The sequence below is a fragment of the Cynocephalus volans genome, chromosome 1 (genome assembly GCF_027409185.1).
Source record: "Cynocephalus volans isolate mCynVol1 chromosome 1, mCynVol1.pri, whole genome shotgun sequence".
Lineage (NCBI taxonomy): Eukaryota > Metazoa > Chordata > Mammalia > Dermoptera > Cynocephalidae > Cynocephalus > Cynocephalus volans.
The window spans coordinates 143,360,939-143,379,584 of record NC_084460.1 but is presented as its reverse complement, the minus strand read 5'-3'; the positions used below and the strand labels follow the sequence as shown (position 1 = coordinate 143,379,584).

The 18,646-nt window shown below is 38.6% G+C and overlaps 1 protein-coding gene and 1 pseudogene across 7 annotated transcripts in view; one reads left to right on the top strand and one right to left on the bottom strand.

The window, feature by feature from the left end:
* CMSS1 (cms1 ribosomal small subunit homolog) overlaps window positions 1-18,646 on the top strand; it is a 371,764-nt gene that overhangs the window by 329,242 nt on the left and 23,876 nt on the right. For 6 of the 7 annotated variants that reach the window (XM_063101195.1, XM_063101233.1, XM_063101202.1 and 3 more), the window contains one exon: window positions 13,431-13,519. In XM_063101195.1, the coding sequence (XP_062957265.1) occupies window positions 13,431-13,519 (89 nt within the window). The remainder of the gene's footprint in view (window positions 1-13,430; window positions 13,520-18,646) is intronic. The other variant, XM_063101214.1, reaches the window with a different exon arrangement.
* On the bottom strand, window positions 10,914-13,315 carry LOC134387065 (rRNA N6-adenosine-methyltransferase METTL5-like; annotated as a pseudogene).

Sequence of the window (18,646 nt, the reverse complement as noted above, 5' to 3'; positions counted from 1 at the left end):
TGATGTCTGCAATATTACTTGGTCCTTGAAATTGTGAATTTCCTGGACCTGAGTTTCCCTCTCACATTTTGGAAAGAAAGATTGATTTTACTAGATGTTTCAGTGCACTATACAGGACATGAGGTCTTCTCTATAGTTTGTTTTGGTAGTCACTGAGGGGCTCATTTCTTCCATACAGCACAACAAACTTTTTAACTGTTAAGACTCATATTATATGGTCATCTCACACAGTGTTTCAGCAGATATTGATTATAAATGTCTGCCAGGTTCTGTGATACATGAAGAGCATTCAGGGATGGAAGGACACCCTTGCTCAGGTAGCCCACAGTCAAGTAGGGAGGACAGATGCAATGTGGTGAGTGTTCTCATTAAGGTAACTACCACCTGGAGGAAAAGTTGGCGCACTATGGCCTGTGGGCCCACTGCCTGTTTTTGTATAAAAGTTCTGTTAACTACACCCACTCATTTACATATTATCAGAAGTTTACATATTGTACAATGTGCAGTTGTGACAGAGATTATATGGCCCACAAGCATAAAGCATTTACTGTCTGGTCCTTTCATTTAAAAAATTGCCATCTCGGCTTAGAAGGAATACCAAGAAAGAGTATAGTCACCAAAGAATAGGATAGTGGAGGATACCTTGGAGGATACCAGCATTTTAAGGGATAGGTGAAGGAAAAATGCACATGAAGTGATAGGTTGAGAACCAAACCTGAGTGTTCCAGAAAACAAAGAGGAGAGACTGTCAAAAAGTTAAGGGTCTACATCAGTGCCAAATGCCCCAGGGTAATCAAGTGAAATGACGATTATTATGTCCATTTCATGAGTATTTACTTGTGTGCCCGATTGTGTGTTAAGTAATTTACATTCATTATGTCAGGACTCCCTGTGACAACCCTGTGAAATAGGCACTATTAATGTCCCCATTTTGTAGATGAGTAAACTAATGCACAAAAAGAGCGATTAATTTTTTCAAGGTACACAGGTTATAAATGACAGAGGTAGGGTTCCAATCTAGGCAGCCTGGTTCTAGAGAGTTTGTAATTTTAATCCCTGTGCTATATTGATTTTACAATTAGGGGTTTATTGGTATCCTTAGCAAGAGTAATTTCAGTGGTGTGGCATGATAGAGGTGGAAGATAGCTTCAAATGAGTGATAATAATGTTTACATGAGCCATGTGGTGTTCTACATGTTTTACACTAACTCATGTAATCCTACCAACAATCTCATTTTATATGTTAGGGAACCAAGACGTGGAAAGATGAGCTAACTTGCCCAAAGCTAAACAGCTATTGAGTGGCAGAGATGTGAGGTGAACCAGGGCATTCTGGAGGGAAACAGCCTGGTACTGACTTAGCCTGACATCCCTCCCTATATCCCTACTAACTTCCATATATCCTCGGCCCTTTCCCAGTTCTCTCAGAGACTTTGGCCTGAATCTGGCTTTCCCTCCCTTGCTGCTCCTTGCACCCCAATGTTATAGCCACTTAAGAAAAGAAAAAAGCTCAATATGCTTTTTAAAAATAATTTTAAGGCATGGTACCAATAGAAGACTCACAGGCAGATCAGTGGCAGGTTATAACCTAGCATATGTATGATTTCTGTTTTGAATAAATGAAAGTGCCATCACAAGACAGTGAGAAAGGAAAGACTCATTCAGCAAGGTGTTAGGACAACTGGTTAAATGTTTTAAAAGGTAAAAAGTTAGAGCTTCACTTTAGACTATACAACAAAATTTACACCGCGTGGATGTAAGTTAAAGTTTAAAAAAATAAATAAATAAAAGGATGAAACCATTCACAAAAACTAAATAAAACTATCTACTTTGGGATGGAGAGAATTTTTCTAAGCATAATTACAATGGAAAATACGGTATGTTTGATCTCATTACAATTTAAAACATCTGTAGATCAAAAATAATTTTAAAAAGGAAAACATAAAAAAACTTTAAAAATTAACCTTCATATTAAATTAATATGATTCATATGAATTAATAAGGAAAACATTAAGCCCTTCCTTGACAAATGAACAAAGGTTAAGAACATTCTGTTCATACAAGAAATGCACATGGCTAACTAAAAAAGTAAAATATTTGGCTTCACATAATCAAATGGATGCAAGTTAAAATGCTATATCATTTTTGCCTATTAGGAATGTTGAAAAGATACATTCAGTGTTTGCTGGGGTGTGATAAAGTAGGTATTTTTATGCAGTATTGATGATTCATAAATTGACCCTAAACCTTCCGGAAAACAGTTTAGAACTTAAGACCCTTTAAAAATCTGTATACCTTTTTACAATGTAATTTCCCTTCTAGAAATCTATTCTAAACAATTAAAAAGTTACATACAAAGATGCCTATTATACTGTATTTACAAGGGCAAAATTTTGGAAATAATCTCAGTAATGAAAGAACAAGTAAATATAATGTAGGCAAACAGTGGTTTGTTACATACCCATTAAAAAGTGTTTTTCAAGACTAATGACATGGGAAAATGCTCATGATATAATATTAAAGGAAAAAGGAAATACTGCACATCTTTTTATAATAGGACCATCTTTTTATAGTGGAACCAAATTTTTATTTGTTTCTTCTTACTTTTCTATATTTTATGAAATCTTCACAATTAGTATGCATTATTTTTATATCAGGGAAACAGAAAAAAAATTTTTTTAATGATGACCCCATCAAATTGGGAGTATGGTATTGACAAATCAAGTCTTATTTTAGTCTCGTTTATTTACTCCATTAGACTTACATCTCAGCCTTATCCTACCCCATCATGTAAGTCCTCAGAGTTGTAGTTCTTGAGGATCATTCCAAGCACTAATCCCTCTCTGGATCTTCCCATATAGTTGGTAATTAGTTGATAGGCTAATATTTTTAAGCCCAATTCACCAGTAGGATACTTAAAGGATGAAGCAATGAAATACTTTGTCCTACGCTATACAAAAAAGCAGTTAAGAAAAGGCTTTTTCCATTAGAAGCTGGGTAAGAAAATTAAGCGTTCTGAAGCAAGGTAGGCAAACATAACACCCACCTTTAACGATTTACAAGATGTTCATTAAGGGCATATATTAAGTAATCTAATAGGTAGTTGAAGTCTCTATGAAGGCCAAAGGTCAGTCTTAACAGAAGTAGTGTGTTTTTCCACTGTAACATTTCTCTTACTTGGGATTACACTTTATAACAAGGGTGAGTGGATAGCAGCATTAGCTGCAGCCTCATAGGCTTTTTTGTTAAGAAATTTCTGTTCAGGGAAATTATTATAACTCACATGCCAACATAATAGGCCATGTTCACCTGTATTTTTTTTTAATGTTACCCTATCCTTCTGTATTCCAACATTCCACCTCACTCTGGAAATTTTGACACGTGTATAATATTCTTAATAGAAGTTGGCCTGAACAAGAGGGAATCATAAATCACAGCAGTATGACTTCATCAATCCACAGATGAGAAAACTATGGCATAAAGTCAGTGATTTACCCAAGGTTACAAAAGTCGGAGCTAAAATCTAATCCTTCTAGGACCACTCTCATCACTCCTCTATACTGGCACTTCCCAAAATAAGTGCACAGAGCACAGTTCTGGGAGCAGCTAACAAGTGTTCTGCAAAGAGGGGCTCAGGGGTCAAATAAGTATGAGTATGGCCTCTTCATTTCCTCACTTGGAGAGTAGTAATCCATATTAATATATTAAAGAATACCTGCAAGACATACTAAACCAGATGGGATGCAGGGACAACAAACATAAACCAGGACTAGTCTCAGTAAACCAGGATATATTTTCTCCCTAGCTAAAATATACGATGGGGATGGGGGAAGTGGGGGAGAGTTACTGACAAATATCTGAACTAATTGGTTTTGGGCTTTTTGGAGGAGGGGGCTGCCTGCCACATACAACAGCTTCTGCCCCAGTTAGACTAGTGTTAGTTAAATATAAAATATGTTGTTATATTAATCTTCCCATATAGTTGGTAATTAGTTGACAGGCTAATATTTATGGTTCTACCCATAAAGCCCCATGGATTCTAATATCCTGCTTAGAGAGGTATTACCAAGAGAGAGCTACTTAATGTGCTTTCCAAGTTAGAGGGCCAGTGTTGCATAGTGTTTAAGAGCAGACTTTGAATCTAGACTGCCTAGGTCCAAATCCTGGCTCTCTCTCATTAACTTGGGCAGGTGTCTTAGATTCCACCAATGCAAAACAGATTATAATAACAGTACCCATCTCATAAGATTGATAAGGAAGTTAAGTGAGGTAATTTGTATAAAGCATTTAGAACAGTGCTTTGCACAAAGTAAGAACTATATGAGTTATTATCATTATTATTGGCTTCTGTTCCAAAAATGGAGAATTTAAGGCCGGCCCGTGGCTCACTCGGTAGAGTGCGTTGCTGATAACACCAAGGCCACGGGTTCGGGTCCTATATAGGGATGGCTGGTTTGCTCACTGGCTGAGCGTGGTGCTGACAAAAATGGAGAATTTATAAAGCAGTGCCTCCAAAGATAACAAGTAGCTCATCCAGTAAACATAACAAATATATTAAGACCCAAAATGCCACTGGCTCTATTCATCCATGGCTCTATTCATCTAACTGCAAAACTTGGCCAGAAAAGGTTGAATTGAAATTACTCATGGTTTGAAAACTGTCCCCAAATATGTAAATGTTCCAACGTTTAAAACAAACTAGAAAGGGTAAAGAGTAGAGCTTTAACACTCAAGATTGAAGTTGAGGTCATGTCACCTAAGCTGACTTTTTTTTTCTTCTTTAAGCTAAAAAGAAAATAAGATAAAAGAAAAAAGAAAATGCCTTATTGCAGGACAGACAACAAGCAGGTAGCTGTTCTACCTGCAAAGCAGCCCCCTGCTTACGTGACCTCCACTGCATTTTTTTAACTTAAAGGTAGGGCAAGTCCTGCGGCATCCTGACTTTTGGCATTAAAGGCCTTTCCCACTGCCACTGTGGCCAGACCTAAGTGTGAGCATTCATATGAGAGATCAGATGCCTGTGGCTCTCTGGTGCTTTGCCCCTGATGTGGGCTAGTAGTTCCTGGGGGAGCCTTTCCTATGTGCATTTTTAAAAATAAATAAATACAGCATTACTAACCTGGAGCAGTCAAACTTTTAGAAAAGAACCTTCAAGTTGTAATTCATCTGAGTTGTAGCTGGCGACAGAAATTTTGTAGCATTTAAGCGCCTCACAAAAACGGTGAAGCATTTTTCCTTAGTGATGTATTTTTGAGGTGATCTGGTTGGCCTTAGTACTTTACCTTCTGTCAGAGTGTCAGGGACCCATAAAGTGACTCAGTCCAGTGTTTTGCCATCCTATGCCAAGTTTTCTAACTTTAACATTTTCTGTGGTAACTGGCAACATATTTTGAAAACAACTTGGGATCTGTTGCTAGGGCCATCCTTAGCTATGAAAATAGGAACATTATTGGAATAAACATCAGGCTGCAGTTGTTGCCACTAGAAATGGCAAAATAAAAGGGGGAAAGGGATAACCCCACTCCCCGTTCCAGTTCAGAATAACAAGAAAACTTCTGATAGAGAGGACCAACTCATGGGGACTTATATCCAGAAGGATTTATTTTGTCAAACCTTTTGGAGAGAGGGAGAAAAGATCTGAAGGAGCTTAAGAGACGGAGAAGGTAGATCATGCGCAGTTTGTTTCTATATCTGACTGTAAAAAAGCAAAACAGAAAAGATGATAGCTAGGGAAAACAAACAAACAATGGGGTAGCACTACCATAATAAAACCTGGTGAACCACCACGGGCCTGCGGAAGACGTCGAGTGGTCTGGTGGCCCAGCATCTGGGCCCCAGAACTGTGTGGCCAGAAAAGGCTGAGTCTGAAGGCTGAGCCTCCCTGAGCTCCAGTAAGCAGCCCCCTCAAAGCAACCAGATGCCCAGCATTAGGCACAACAAACTTGGGCTTGGGTTTGCTCTTCCTCCTGCCATTTCCTTCACTGAATTCTTCATTTTTGTACAGGCCCTGTTTTCCTTTTCTCCGCATTTTTCTTTCTCAGTGAAAGTTACAACTGCTTCCTACATTATAGCCCTAAGATAATCTTGTTTCTGCTCCTGGAAGGTCTTCACAGAGGAGGTGAAACTTGATCGGAATTTTGGAGGGTAGGGGGGTGAGATTTTGATAGAAAAGGAGAAATGGCAAGGATAAAGGGAGAGTGGGCATTCTGAACGTCTAGAATAAATGACAGCTACAGTTAGTTACAGATAGTATGCTTCTTTTCTGGTGTGGCCTAATTGATTACAAACCCTTCTTTTTTAGTTATTGCATATCTATAGCAATTATTTCTAAACATGTACAGAAGCATAAAAAGTTAAGCTTCCTTCACTGCACAACCTAGTATAAGCAGAGTCAGAATTGAGGGCCTCTTCTTCCTTGGCTAGGCGTCTCACTGCCTTTTCCCCCCCTTCCCTCCCCTGTGATCTGTATTGCTGGTGTGGCCTTAAGGCCTTCACAGAATTCAGCCTCAGGGTCCTGTTCTTTGGCTGTGGGAATTGTGTTCTTTTTCAGTGATGCTAGTGGGAGTCTCTTAATGAGCTGGGAACAAGGTTCTTGAAGAGTAATTCCCAGCCCTGGTTCTCCTGGCCAAATAAAACATTCTGGCTCCTAGGGATGAGTAATTTTAGCAAAACACTTCAGACTATTAAGTACAGCTGTGGATCCAGCATTACTTTTCAGTGTGTGTAGTGTAGATTTCCCAGAGAACAGCTGACCACCACTCCAGAAATATAGAAGAACCACTGCACCCCCAAAGTGAACTTGAACTGAATTAAACAAGATAGATTTTTTAAAATAGAGTCGCAACATAATGATAAAAGGAGTAATTCAACAGGATGCCATACAATTGTAAATCTGCATGTGCCTAATATAACTATGAAATAAGTAATAACAATTGGTGGGGGACTGGCCCATTATCGTGGTTGGTAACACCAAGGTCAAGGGTTGAGATCCCCTATAGTCATATGCAGAAATATGTACCTAAAAATTTGAAGCTATATGTTTTTTTCAAAAAACCTTACATAAAGATTTTTTTTTTAATTGATTACGTACTAAGCCAGGAGTTGGCAAACTATGGCCCCTGGGCCAAATCCAGCTAGGAATTTTCAGGACTTTCTGTATAAAGTTTGTGAGAACACAACCACTCCCACTCGTTTGTACATTGCCTAGGGCTGCTTTTGCACCACAACAGCAGAATTGAGTAGTTACCAGTAGTGGTCATATTGCTCTGCAAACCAGACACCTACTTCTATGTGGTCCTTTACCTAAAAAGTGTGCTGATTCCTGTGCTAGACAATAAAGTCAATCTTAACAGATAACGAGGAATTGGTATATAAGCCATTGTTCTAACCACAAAGTATAACTTTTAATAACATGTTTGGAAACTTAAAAATACACTTCTAAGTAACTCATGGATCAAAGAAAAATTGTCATGGGAACTGTTATGAACTGAATGTTTGCATTCCCCCAAAAAATCATATGTTGAAGCTATAAACCCAGTGTGATGGTTTTTGGAGATTGGTCCTTTGGGAGGTAATTAGGGTTTGATGAGGTCATGAGAATGGGGCCCTTATGATGAAATTAGTGCCGTTATAAGAAAAGACACCAAAAAATAAATAAATAAATAAGAAAAGACACCAAAGAGCTTGCTCACTCTCTCCCCACCATGTGAGGACACAGTGAGAAGGCAGCCATCTGCAAGCCTGGAAGAAAGCACTGTCCAGAACCCAACCAGGCTGGCACCCTTATTATCTCAGACTTCCAGCCTTCAGAACCATGAGAAAATAAATTTATGTTGTTTAAGCCACCCAGTCTATGATATTTTGTTATGGCAGCCCAAGCTGACTACTACAGAAACTTAAATATTGAGAATTAAATGATAATGAAATGCTACAATATTAAAATATATGGTATTCAACTTAAGTTATATCTAAAGAGAAAATGTAGCCTTAATATTTACATCAGAGAAAGGAAAACTTAGTGGACTAAATGTCCAACTAAACAATTAGAAAATCAATAGAGTAAACATAAAGAAAGTAAAGACCATTAATTAGTGTAACAAATCAAAGATATAATAGAAAGTATCAATAAATAGAGAACCTGGCTTTTGAAAAAGAAAGACTTATAGCAAGAAAAAAGGTGTGAATAAAATACAGGAGAAAAGAAAAGGAGACATAGCTACATGTAATGATCAACTCTCTCTAGTAACTTTGAAAAATTAGATAAAACAGTCAATTACCTAGAAAAAAAAATCACTTACCAAAACTGAGTTAATAAGTAGAAAAACCTGAATAATCATATAACCATTAGAAATTGAATCATTGTTTTAAAACATACTCACAAAAAGAATACTACACTCTGCTGGTTTTTCTTACAGATTTTTCCAAATTTCAAGGAACAATCTCAACCATATATAATTATTTCAGAGAATAAAAGAAGGGCAGACATTTCCCAGATCTTTCTTAAAACTAATATAACTTCAGTACCTAAACTAGCTAAGGAAAGTACTAGAAGGGATTATGTCAATCTGACTTTTGAACGTTGTTGAAAAGAAATCTACAAAAAAGATATACATTATGACCAGTTGGTCTATGCTAGGAACAACAGGAAAGGTTTAATGTCAGAAAACCTATTTTTACAATACACCACATTAACAAATTATATGCGAAAACATATAATCATCTCAATAAATGCAAAAACAAAAAGCCTTGCATTACATTCAACACGTACTCATTTAAAAATAAAAACAAAAAAGAGAACTCTTAGCAAAAGAATAGAGGAACAGAAGGAAACTTCATTAAACTTAAGCAGCATCTTTTGATGTAAGGGTAGTGTGGGGGTAAAATCTGAGGTTCAAATCCTAGCTCTGCAAATTATTAACTGTGTGATGTTGGGCAAGTGTTACAAATTAATGAAAGTTAGCTTTATCATTTTTTAAGCCATATTTATTGAATAATAATTTACATATAGCAAAATTAACCTTTTTACTATACAGTTCTGTGACTTTCAACTAATGCGTACAGTTATGTAGCCACCACCATAATCAAGACATAGAACATTTCCATCACTCCCCTGAAGTCCTCCACCTCAGTACCTGGTAACTACTGATCTGTTTTCTGCCCCTGTACTTTTGCCTTTTCCAGAATGTTAAATCAATGGAATCATACATTACGTAGCCTCTTGAGTATGGTTTCTTTTGCTTAGCATCCATGCTTTTGAAATTCATCCTTGTTGTGTGTTTCAGTAGTTTTGTTCTGTTCTCAACTGTGAGAACTAATAGGAGAGTTCAGCAAGGTTGAGAGCCGGGGCAGATCTAAGTTTCTGTGAGGCTACAAAGCTTATATAATTTGGGGGACCCTCTCAGAAAAAAATGCAAAATTACTCAAACAAAATTAGGTATAAAGGAAGTTATTTTAAATAAAAGAAATAACAGTACTACTACAAACACAGGAATTATGAAAACTTTTATTTTACTCAGTACCCATCAAATAAGGAAAAAAAATTATCTCTTTACAGTTATTAAAATTATATACAATGCACCATCTTCTGGATTCTTACAGGAGAGGCCTTCCATTTTGAATAGGCAAAAATGAGAACCTAATTCTCTGCTTATAGTTTTATGTTTTTGATGATTGGAGGAATTTTCAACTGACTAGTTTTAGATTTCAGACATTCCAAACTAGGTTTCTTCTCCACTTCCCACACAGTTCTAGAGATGCTACAGGCATATTCGTGTCATGGTCTACAACTTCTACCCCTGCCCCCCTTGTGTCAGAATGTCTGATGAGTTAGCACAGGGTAGTAAGAGTATTTCTGGCAGAGTTCCTTCACTAGAACAGCTAGCGATAATTTAACTGTATTCAAAAGTGATTGCAAACCACAAAAATATCCCATTAATCTCAAACTAAATGTATGTCTAACTAGTTTTCTCAACTGGATCCCCAAAATGCTCCCAGCCATTCCAACACCACTCAGTAGGGAATATGTGACAGAGGAGAATTGTGATTGGAAACAGACAGTCTTAATATATTGTGTTTAAAGTATCTTTCTTTTGCAAATTTTTAAAGAACAGTTGACTAGATCCCATTGCCAGGGTCCCTCCCAGGGCATACAAGGGTTTATGCAAGCGAGTACCCAAAAGCTTAAGAAAAATGCTGGGAAATTTGACTTTGGATACTTCTCATAGAGGATGAGGCAAGGAGTGAAGGAGAGAGAAGACGTGCAACCTTCTATTTTTGCTTGCTGTTGTTGCCATGGGTTGACAAGGGATAGTATACTTGACCCCTCTTCTGGCAGAATTCAACCAATCCCATCTGGTGGAGTCTTTTCTTGAGCAGACTCTTCAGGGAGTTGGGGAAGAGGCAGCACTGTCTTAGTGACTCTGCTTCACGGGCTGAAATCAGCCACTGGAACTAACTGGAACGGGCCTGGCTTAACCTCCTCAAATCTCAGCAGTCCTAGAGGAACATGGGTACTGGAGGCAGGCTGGCTAGGTTGGGTCCCCATACTTTTCTTTCAATATTCTCTTAATGGAAATCACAGAACTAGAATCCTGACTTCAGAAAAGTAGTTTTCTCTTTTGGAACAAAAAAAAAACATCACAGACTAAAGAAACAACTAATTCAACCTATATTGATATGAGATGATCTCGTTTCATATGTTAAAAGGTTTCAGATGAAATAATTTTTTGGGAAAAGAAGTGATTCAGGTTTAGTGCATTTGGTTAACCAAGTATTTTAAATAATTCTCATTGATTTTTGTTGTAAAAATAATCTTAAAAATCTGAAATTTTTAAGATTATTTTTAAACATTTATGGGATTGATGCTGGCAATTACTTAATTAACACCTAATTAAAATGAATGTTTTTTATTCATTTTAATTAGGTGTTATGCTGCTTTTGTCTTTGGAGACTTTTAAAAAAGAAATCAGAATTAGGTCCACTTCAGTGTCCACTGATTTCTTTTTATGAAAGTTGTCTGATGCTTACAGGTCATATCAAAGCTCTGCAGTAATATCTATCTTGGTTTTCCTGTCTGCATCTTTCTTTTGAACATGTTCTGTAGTTGAGTATTTGTGTAAAATATAAACAGTCTTTAGGGAAAAAAAAAAAAAAAAGGCAGTCTTTAAAAAGCCATATCTGTCCCTTATTATTTTTGGTCCCAAAGAGACATTTCATAATTATCATATGAAATGACTTGGGCATTCTGTTAGATAATGAGCATGCATCACATTGAACCATGCCAACATTTGTTAACTCAAACTTTTCCATGTTCCTATGAAATATTTCTAGTGCATCTTCATCTGTGTCAAATCCAGCACCTAAGATTGCAATTCCATTGCTTAGCACTCCACAACCACATCCGAGATCTACAACCACTTTATTTTCAATGTCATCCTATGTGTTATGGATTGTATAGAGCATGCAAGCTTCAATGTGTGGCCCGGTGGGATACTGTTCTAGAAGTAGCTTGGGCTTTTCGAATCCATCTGCTTGTTGCAGATGACTGTCTAGTTCCTTAAGCCTAAATTTCTTTTCTTTTTTTTTTTTTTTTAAGTGTGGGCTCCTAGGGTGTAACTGCACAGAATCTGCAGAGAAACCTATTTAAGCAGGATGTTGTTTTATCCCTAACCCTCATCCCCTTTTTCAGCCCCACCATCCCAGGGGCGAACAGGACACACACTCCACAGATATGAGGAGATGCAAGGCCCGTAGGGCCAGCCTCCAACCCACCTCCTGGGGTTCCACACTGCCCTTGGGCCCCTCAGAGACTGAGCCTGGGGTGTGTCTGGAGTGGCTACACGATTCCTTGTGCCTCAGGAAGCAACTGGCACCTCAGCCGGGGCCAAAAGCACTTCCTTATCTTAAACTAATTTTTATAGCTAGTAAAATGATATGAAGAAATTTGTATAAAGGATTTCATGTTTTTCACAGAGAATATATATTATTTTTATAATATTTAAATAAGCAATAGGTATAGAGGATGCTTTTTACTTTTAGTCAACACTGGGCCAAGTACCTTGGAACTTATGGGTACCCTCAGAGTGTTTATGGTTCAGATGAAAAGAAAGCCTAACATTTGTGCAATACCAGCACACACTGTGAGGTAGTATAAGATAATGTGCTAATTTACAAGGTACAGGCTACCTACGGTGTAGAAAGTGCAGAGGCAAGAGAAAAGATAGCTGTGTAGTCAGCCAAGGCTTCCCTGAAGGATGCCAGATGAAGATGGTTGGGGGATATTAAGAGAAAGAATAGAAGAATATTCTATTCTTTGGTCACTGATATAAGCCAATATAAGAATTTTCTCAGGACTGAAATGGCCTTTAGGTTCCTTGGGACTTTTTTATTTAAATTTTATCTGCACATGGGGGCAGTTTGATTTCTTCCTTTTATGTAAATGCCTTTTATTTCCTTTTCTTGTAATATTGCACTGGTTCAAAGTTCTAACACTATGTTCAATAAGACTGGTGAGAGCTGACATCCTTTTCTTCTTCCCAATAGGAGTGAAAGCATTCAGCCTTTCATTATTAAGTATAACATTTGCTGTATGTTTTTGTCCATGCTGTTTATCAATTTCAATTCTTTTTAAATTTGTTGATGTTTTATGGCCTAGAATATGGTCTGTCTTGGTATATGTTACATGACACTTGAAAAGAACGTGTATCCTGGTGGTGTTGACCAGTCTACAAGTGTTGATCAGCTCCTATTGCTTGATAGTGTCACTCAGTTCTACTGTATCTCTGTTGATTTTCTATCTAGTCATTCTCTCTAGTTTTGAGAGAGGACTGTTAAAGTTTGCAACTTGATTGTGAGTTTGTCTATTTTCCCATCATTTCTATCAGTTTTTGTTTTACATATTTTGTAGCTCTATTATTTGATATATACACATTTAGGATTGTTATGTCTTCTTGACAGATTCACCCTTTTATCATTATATAATGTTTCTCTCGAAGTTTGGTCATTTTCTTTGCAGTCTAGTTTATCTGATATTAATATAGGCACTAGGCACTCCTGATTTCCTTTGACCAATATTTGCATGCTTGAGCATTTTTTAGAATCCCACTTTGATTTGTCTTAGTGTTTTTGACTATCTCCTTGTATAGCTTTTTTAGTGGTTTCTAATGGTTACCCACTAGTATGGGTGTGGTCTCATTACTGCTGGGTGGTGTAGAAAGTCCTCACCTTCCACTAGTCCTCCTCTGACACCATTTCAGTGTGATGTGAAATGTGTACCTTATTACTGCCAGGAAGGGGTGGAAGTCCAGGCTCCCCACATGGTCTCCATTGATACTGCAGCGGTGGTGGTAGGAGGTTATAGCAAGATTGTACTAGCAATGGAAGGGGGCAGAGAGAGAGACACTTTTCTAATTTTCAAACTTTATATTTCCTAGAAGCATCAGATGGTGAAGGAAGAGGAGACACAGAAATGATGCAGCAGGAGACAGCTCCAGTTCCTGACCTGTCAAAGGAAACCAAACAGGTGACAGTCACTGTGGGAAAGTAACAACTGTTGGATTCGGAAATCAGCCTCTTCCACCCCTCTATAGCACTTCCTGTGCCCTAATATCAGTTGGTGGGATTTGAGAGAAGTTTTTACCTTCTCTGCCTTTGAAAAGGCCATGCTTCCTTAATTATAAGCCAGCAAGGTCTGGTTTTCCCCTTATTTTCTTTTTAATTATATAAATATATTCCACAATAATGTTATCTTAGATTCTTATATCATATTTTCACCAAAGATTCAGCCTTATTCTTTTGGGTACAGTTCCTAAGAGGAGACAAGTAGCATAAAGATATGGAAGATTACCCCACATACGAATGCACGATTACAGTACCATGCTGCCAGCAGGCTCCCAGGGCCTTATTTCTACCCAGCTTTATGGTCTGTCATATACATTCTTGTCAGGGGATTTCCTGCCTTTGTATTACCGCAAATGGCTATTTAGATAAACTTTGCTTCCTGAACTTATGACCTTTTTTTGCCTTTTTAATTTTCTACTGACGTTTGAAATGCCACTCATATCCATTTGTAGGTTTTTCCCATTATGTGTTCCTTAAATCTGACTGGTAAATCCATGTACATTTCTTATAAGGACTGTCTATCCAAAGTTTGTCAGTCCAAAGTTGTCTTCTTCATAGTTACCATTTGCGGTCTTATTCTTATTGTAGGTGCCCTAAACTCATTCCTCTAGAGGGTAGCTCCACCCAAAGTTTTTCAGTGGGCTCAGGATAACTCTGAGAAGGAATTTAGCATAGTGGTTACTTACAAGCTGGGTGACCTTGAGCAACTGGAGCTTCTCTTATTGGCAAAATGGTGATAATAATTATACCTTTCTCACAGGATTGCCCTGGGGATTAAATGAGTTAGTACTTGCTAAGCACTTCGAACACTGGTCAGCAAAAAGTAATCACTGAAGTGTTCGTTACTGTGGTAAAATTTACTTCACCTTTTTTATTTTCCTCATTATTTTTTCTTTGTAAGAAGGGGAATGCAGAAAGGTATACATATTTAGTATGTAATGATCTTGGTTTTCTCTCCAACCATTAAATATTTTGCTCAAAGTCCCTATACCAGTGTTTGTTTTAACCATTCTTTCAAAGATCTCCAGGTTAACATCTTTAGCTTTTCAATTTATTTTCTCAAGATGGAGTTTAATTTTACCTTAACTTATCCTTCTGAGCACCATGGTCATGCTTTCTTTGGCCTTTGCCTCTAATCAGTGCCTACCTGCAGAACTTATTTCCAGATATTCTTCTTTGTACCCATTGGCTTTCTTTTTCCATACTTTCTCCCTTGATTTTCTTCTTGCTTGCTCCTTACTTTTTTTGGACCCATTGGTAAAAGAATAAATCTGAATTAATAAACTCACCCAAGGTTGCATTATTAATCTTTTTATTGGTGGAACCATCGGCATTGCTAAATTTCTGCCTGATTTATAGTTCCTTTCTCCTTGACTTTTCTTTACCCACAACCGTCAAGTTAAATAAAAGGAAGGTAATTATAGGAAGAGTGAAAATGGTAGAGGAGAAAGTTAAACACATTCCTTAGTTTTGTGAGCATTTACCTATCTTTCAGCTACCAAGCTTTCAACAATGATAAAGATCTTTTATTGAGCAGTTACCACTGTACAAGGGACACCTAAGTCACATAATCCTGACAGCAGCCCTATGGGCTAGGTGGTGCCCCATTATTCAAAGAACCTGAGGCTCAGAGAGACGGGTTCCAGGAGGCATAGCCCACTTGGCTGGCTGTGAGCCAGGCTCTGAGGATGCTGCTGCTTCCACTTCCCTTTTCTCCTGTCCTTCCTCTTTCAACTTGGGACAGTTGGATTAACTGCATCCTCCTGTGCTTTGGTAGTCACATATCTTTGTTATTTCTGCTAAGCAGGGGGAAAAACAAAAGCTTAAGATTCTACTGCCCATTTTAATCACCTTCCTCTTGCTCCAATTTCTTTCACTACTAAATTGCTTTGAAGAGTCCAAGTCCTAGGTAGACAAAATGTCCCAACCACATTCTCTAGTACTAATTTCCCTGGCCAGAGAATTTCCCTCTTTCTCTGAATTTACACAGGAATCCATTTGTGCCCTCTGCCTCATATGAGCACTGTCCGTCTAGGTCCCTGGTCTTCCACACCAGACTGTACCACCTCAAGGAGAGAGTTTATCTGTGCATCTCCATAGCACCCGGCGCAGAACCTTGCCCTGAGTTGGCACTCATTATTTGTGAAATGAAAGAATGAATGACTTGACCAGTATCCCAGTTTGTTCACTGCTCTTCCTAACTCAACCCTTTTTGTCCCAGCTTGTGAGCCATCAGCTCCCTAGCACTGCTGCCTGCAGAGGTCTCTTGGAGCCTCATGACCTCGTGTCCCTCCTCCAGCCCCATCCTTGTTCTTCCTGCCACAGTGCCTTCTGTGAAAGGCTCCCCCACTTTGACATTTAGGCCTGGGGTCTCTCCTCTTCCACCCTGACTGCCCACATAGCCCTCTGGCTCCTCTGTGGGCTCCCCATACTCTCTCTCCCCCAGCTCTTCTCCCTCTGGAACTCATCCCACCACCCTGACAACAACTTTCTCATCCAGCAGACTTTCGCTTCTGGAGCCTTTGTCTAGTTGATTACACACACAGAGCTTGAGTCTTCCACTGGTTCAGAAGCACCTCAGGGCCAGAGTTTCTTTTGCATCCACTCTAGTACCTAGTACAATGTTGGGCACTTATTTGGCAGATGTGACCAGATATATGTTTTCTAAAAGTACATACATTTTTTTTTCTGGATTTAAAAAAAGAAAAGAAAGTATTTTATGCTCTATAAATTTCAAGTTTTTTTCAAATTTGCTTTATTACCTTGCTATTCTTTAAGTTTTTCTTTATGCTCATATAGGAACTGCCTGGCATTATAGTGTCCACTGTAATGTACATTTAGGCTTGAATATCACCAGCTGAGAGCATCTGTCCAGATAGATGGTGTTCCCTCCTTTGCCATAGCTGGGCCTCACATTTATGTTACTGAGACCACACCTCCAATCTGCCCAGTATTCCAAGCAAACTTTCCTTATAAAAGTTTTTTAACTCATAGAACTACATCATCTCTAGCGTCCATTTTACATCTACAAATTCATTTTTGGCCTGCCTAGTAATGTGCATATAAAGATTTGCCAGCGATCTTTTTCTCCCTAGGTATTGCTTCCAAAATAAATGATGAATTCCCCTCCTCCTAGATTGCATCACCTTCTTCCCTCCTCAGCATCAGTCATTTCAGAGCCAGCCCTACTGACTTTGTAATTATGGTTCCCAGAATATAAACCCCTACGAAGGATTTTGTGACTTTTTATTGATGCCTCCATGACATCAGTAGCCTTTCAGCAGTTCCATGACCCATCCTCTCCCTCTCAGAAACCACACTGGACTTCGTTTTTCTTCAGCTAGCCTTCTGCATCTCCTTGGATCATAAAGGATCTTCAGCAAGAGTGCTTATGCCTTCCCTTCCTTACTCACCTTTCTTCACTATTGTGTGTTCTTCCTGTTTCTTTATTTGAGCATTGATAATTTCATATGTCTTCCACTGTTTATCTCCAAGCTTATTCTTGACTGTTGTTAAGAGAAAACAGGACTAGATTCTATCCACTCTCTGATTGATCTTCTTCCTTTCCATAATGGTTTCTCAGTTCTGTTTTTCTTTGTTGCTGAGGATTGACTGAATTGTGTCCACAAAGTTCATATAATAGAAGCTTACTTCCCAGTGTAAAATTTTTTAAAAATTAAATTTAAAAAAATCCTATTATGGTAATTGAAAGGTTGGGGCCTTGAAGAGGTGATTAGATTATAGAACAATGTGATAGTGAATGGATTAATAATGGTGGTCATGGGCATGGTTCTGAGGGTTTTAAAAGAAGAGCAGGTAAGAGGTTAGTCTCTCTCTGCTTCCACCATCTTGCAATCTGAGACCCCTGGGTCACTGTCACCACTACCAAGACCCTCACCATAAGTGTTCCCTGGACTTTGGATTTCCTAGCCTCCAAAACTGTAAGCAGTAAATTTCATTTTCTTACAAATCGTACAGTTCCGTGTATTTTGTTATAAGCAACAGCCATGGACCAATATGGTTGTATTGATCTGTTGTTGCATAACAAATTGCAAAAAAGTTAGTTGCTTAAAACAGAAAAAATTCATTATCTCATACTTTCTGTTATCTCACAGGCATGGCTTAGTTCAGTGCCTTTAGCTGTACATCTCTTATCAGGTGCCAGCCAAGTCGTGAGCTGGGGTTGGCGGTTCACTGGGGAGAGTCCACCTTGAAACTCACTTGTGTGATTGCTGGCTGGCCCCAGTTCCTCACTATGTGAGCCTCTCCACAGGATTGCCTCACAACAGTGCAGCTGGCTTCCCCCAGGTCGAGTGATCCCAGAGGGAGCAAGCTAGAGTACCCAAGACAGAAACCACAGTCTTTTTATAACCTAATCTCAGAGTTGACATCTCATCACTTATGCCATATTCTGTTAGAAGCAAGTCAGTAAACCTAGTCCACATTTGAGGGAAGGGAATTACAAAGCAGTATGAATACCAGGAGACACGTCTCACTGGGAGCTATGGTGAAGTCTGGCTACCACAGTCTGCCCTCAAGCCCCTAGTGATTTACATCCCTCCAATATGCAGAATATATTCACCTCTCCCAAGGCTTGGAAAAGTCTCATCTCATTACAGCATGAGTTCAGTGTCCAGAATCTCATCATCTAAATCAGTTCCAGGTGTGGTGAGGTTCCTCAGGTTTAGTTCCTTAAGTATTATTATAGATCTTGGAGTATGTTTCTTCTCAACCTGTGAAACTAGAGAGACAAGTTATCTGTCCCACATACTCAACACACAATGGTGGAACAGGCACAGGATAACCTCTGCTGACATTTCTGTTCAAAAGGGCGGGAGGACAGGAGGCACAAGGAGTCACTAGTTCACAGCATTCTGTAGTCCAGCAGGGCAAATGTTAGGTGTTTCTTGATTAAGTCTCAAGGCCCAGGAATAATTCTCGATGGCTCTTGGCTCTGCTCTGTGGGTGCTTTATTCTGTCCTCTGAGTCATCCTTTTTTTTAGTGAAAAGTAACATGTGTTTGCAACTT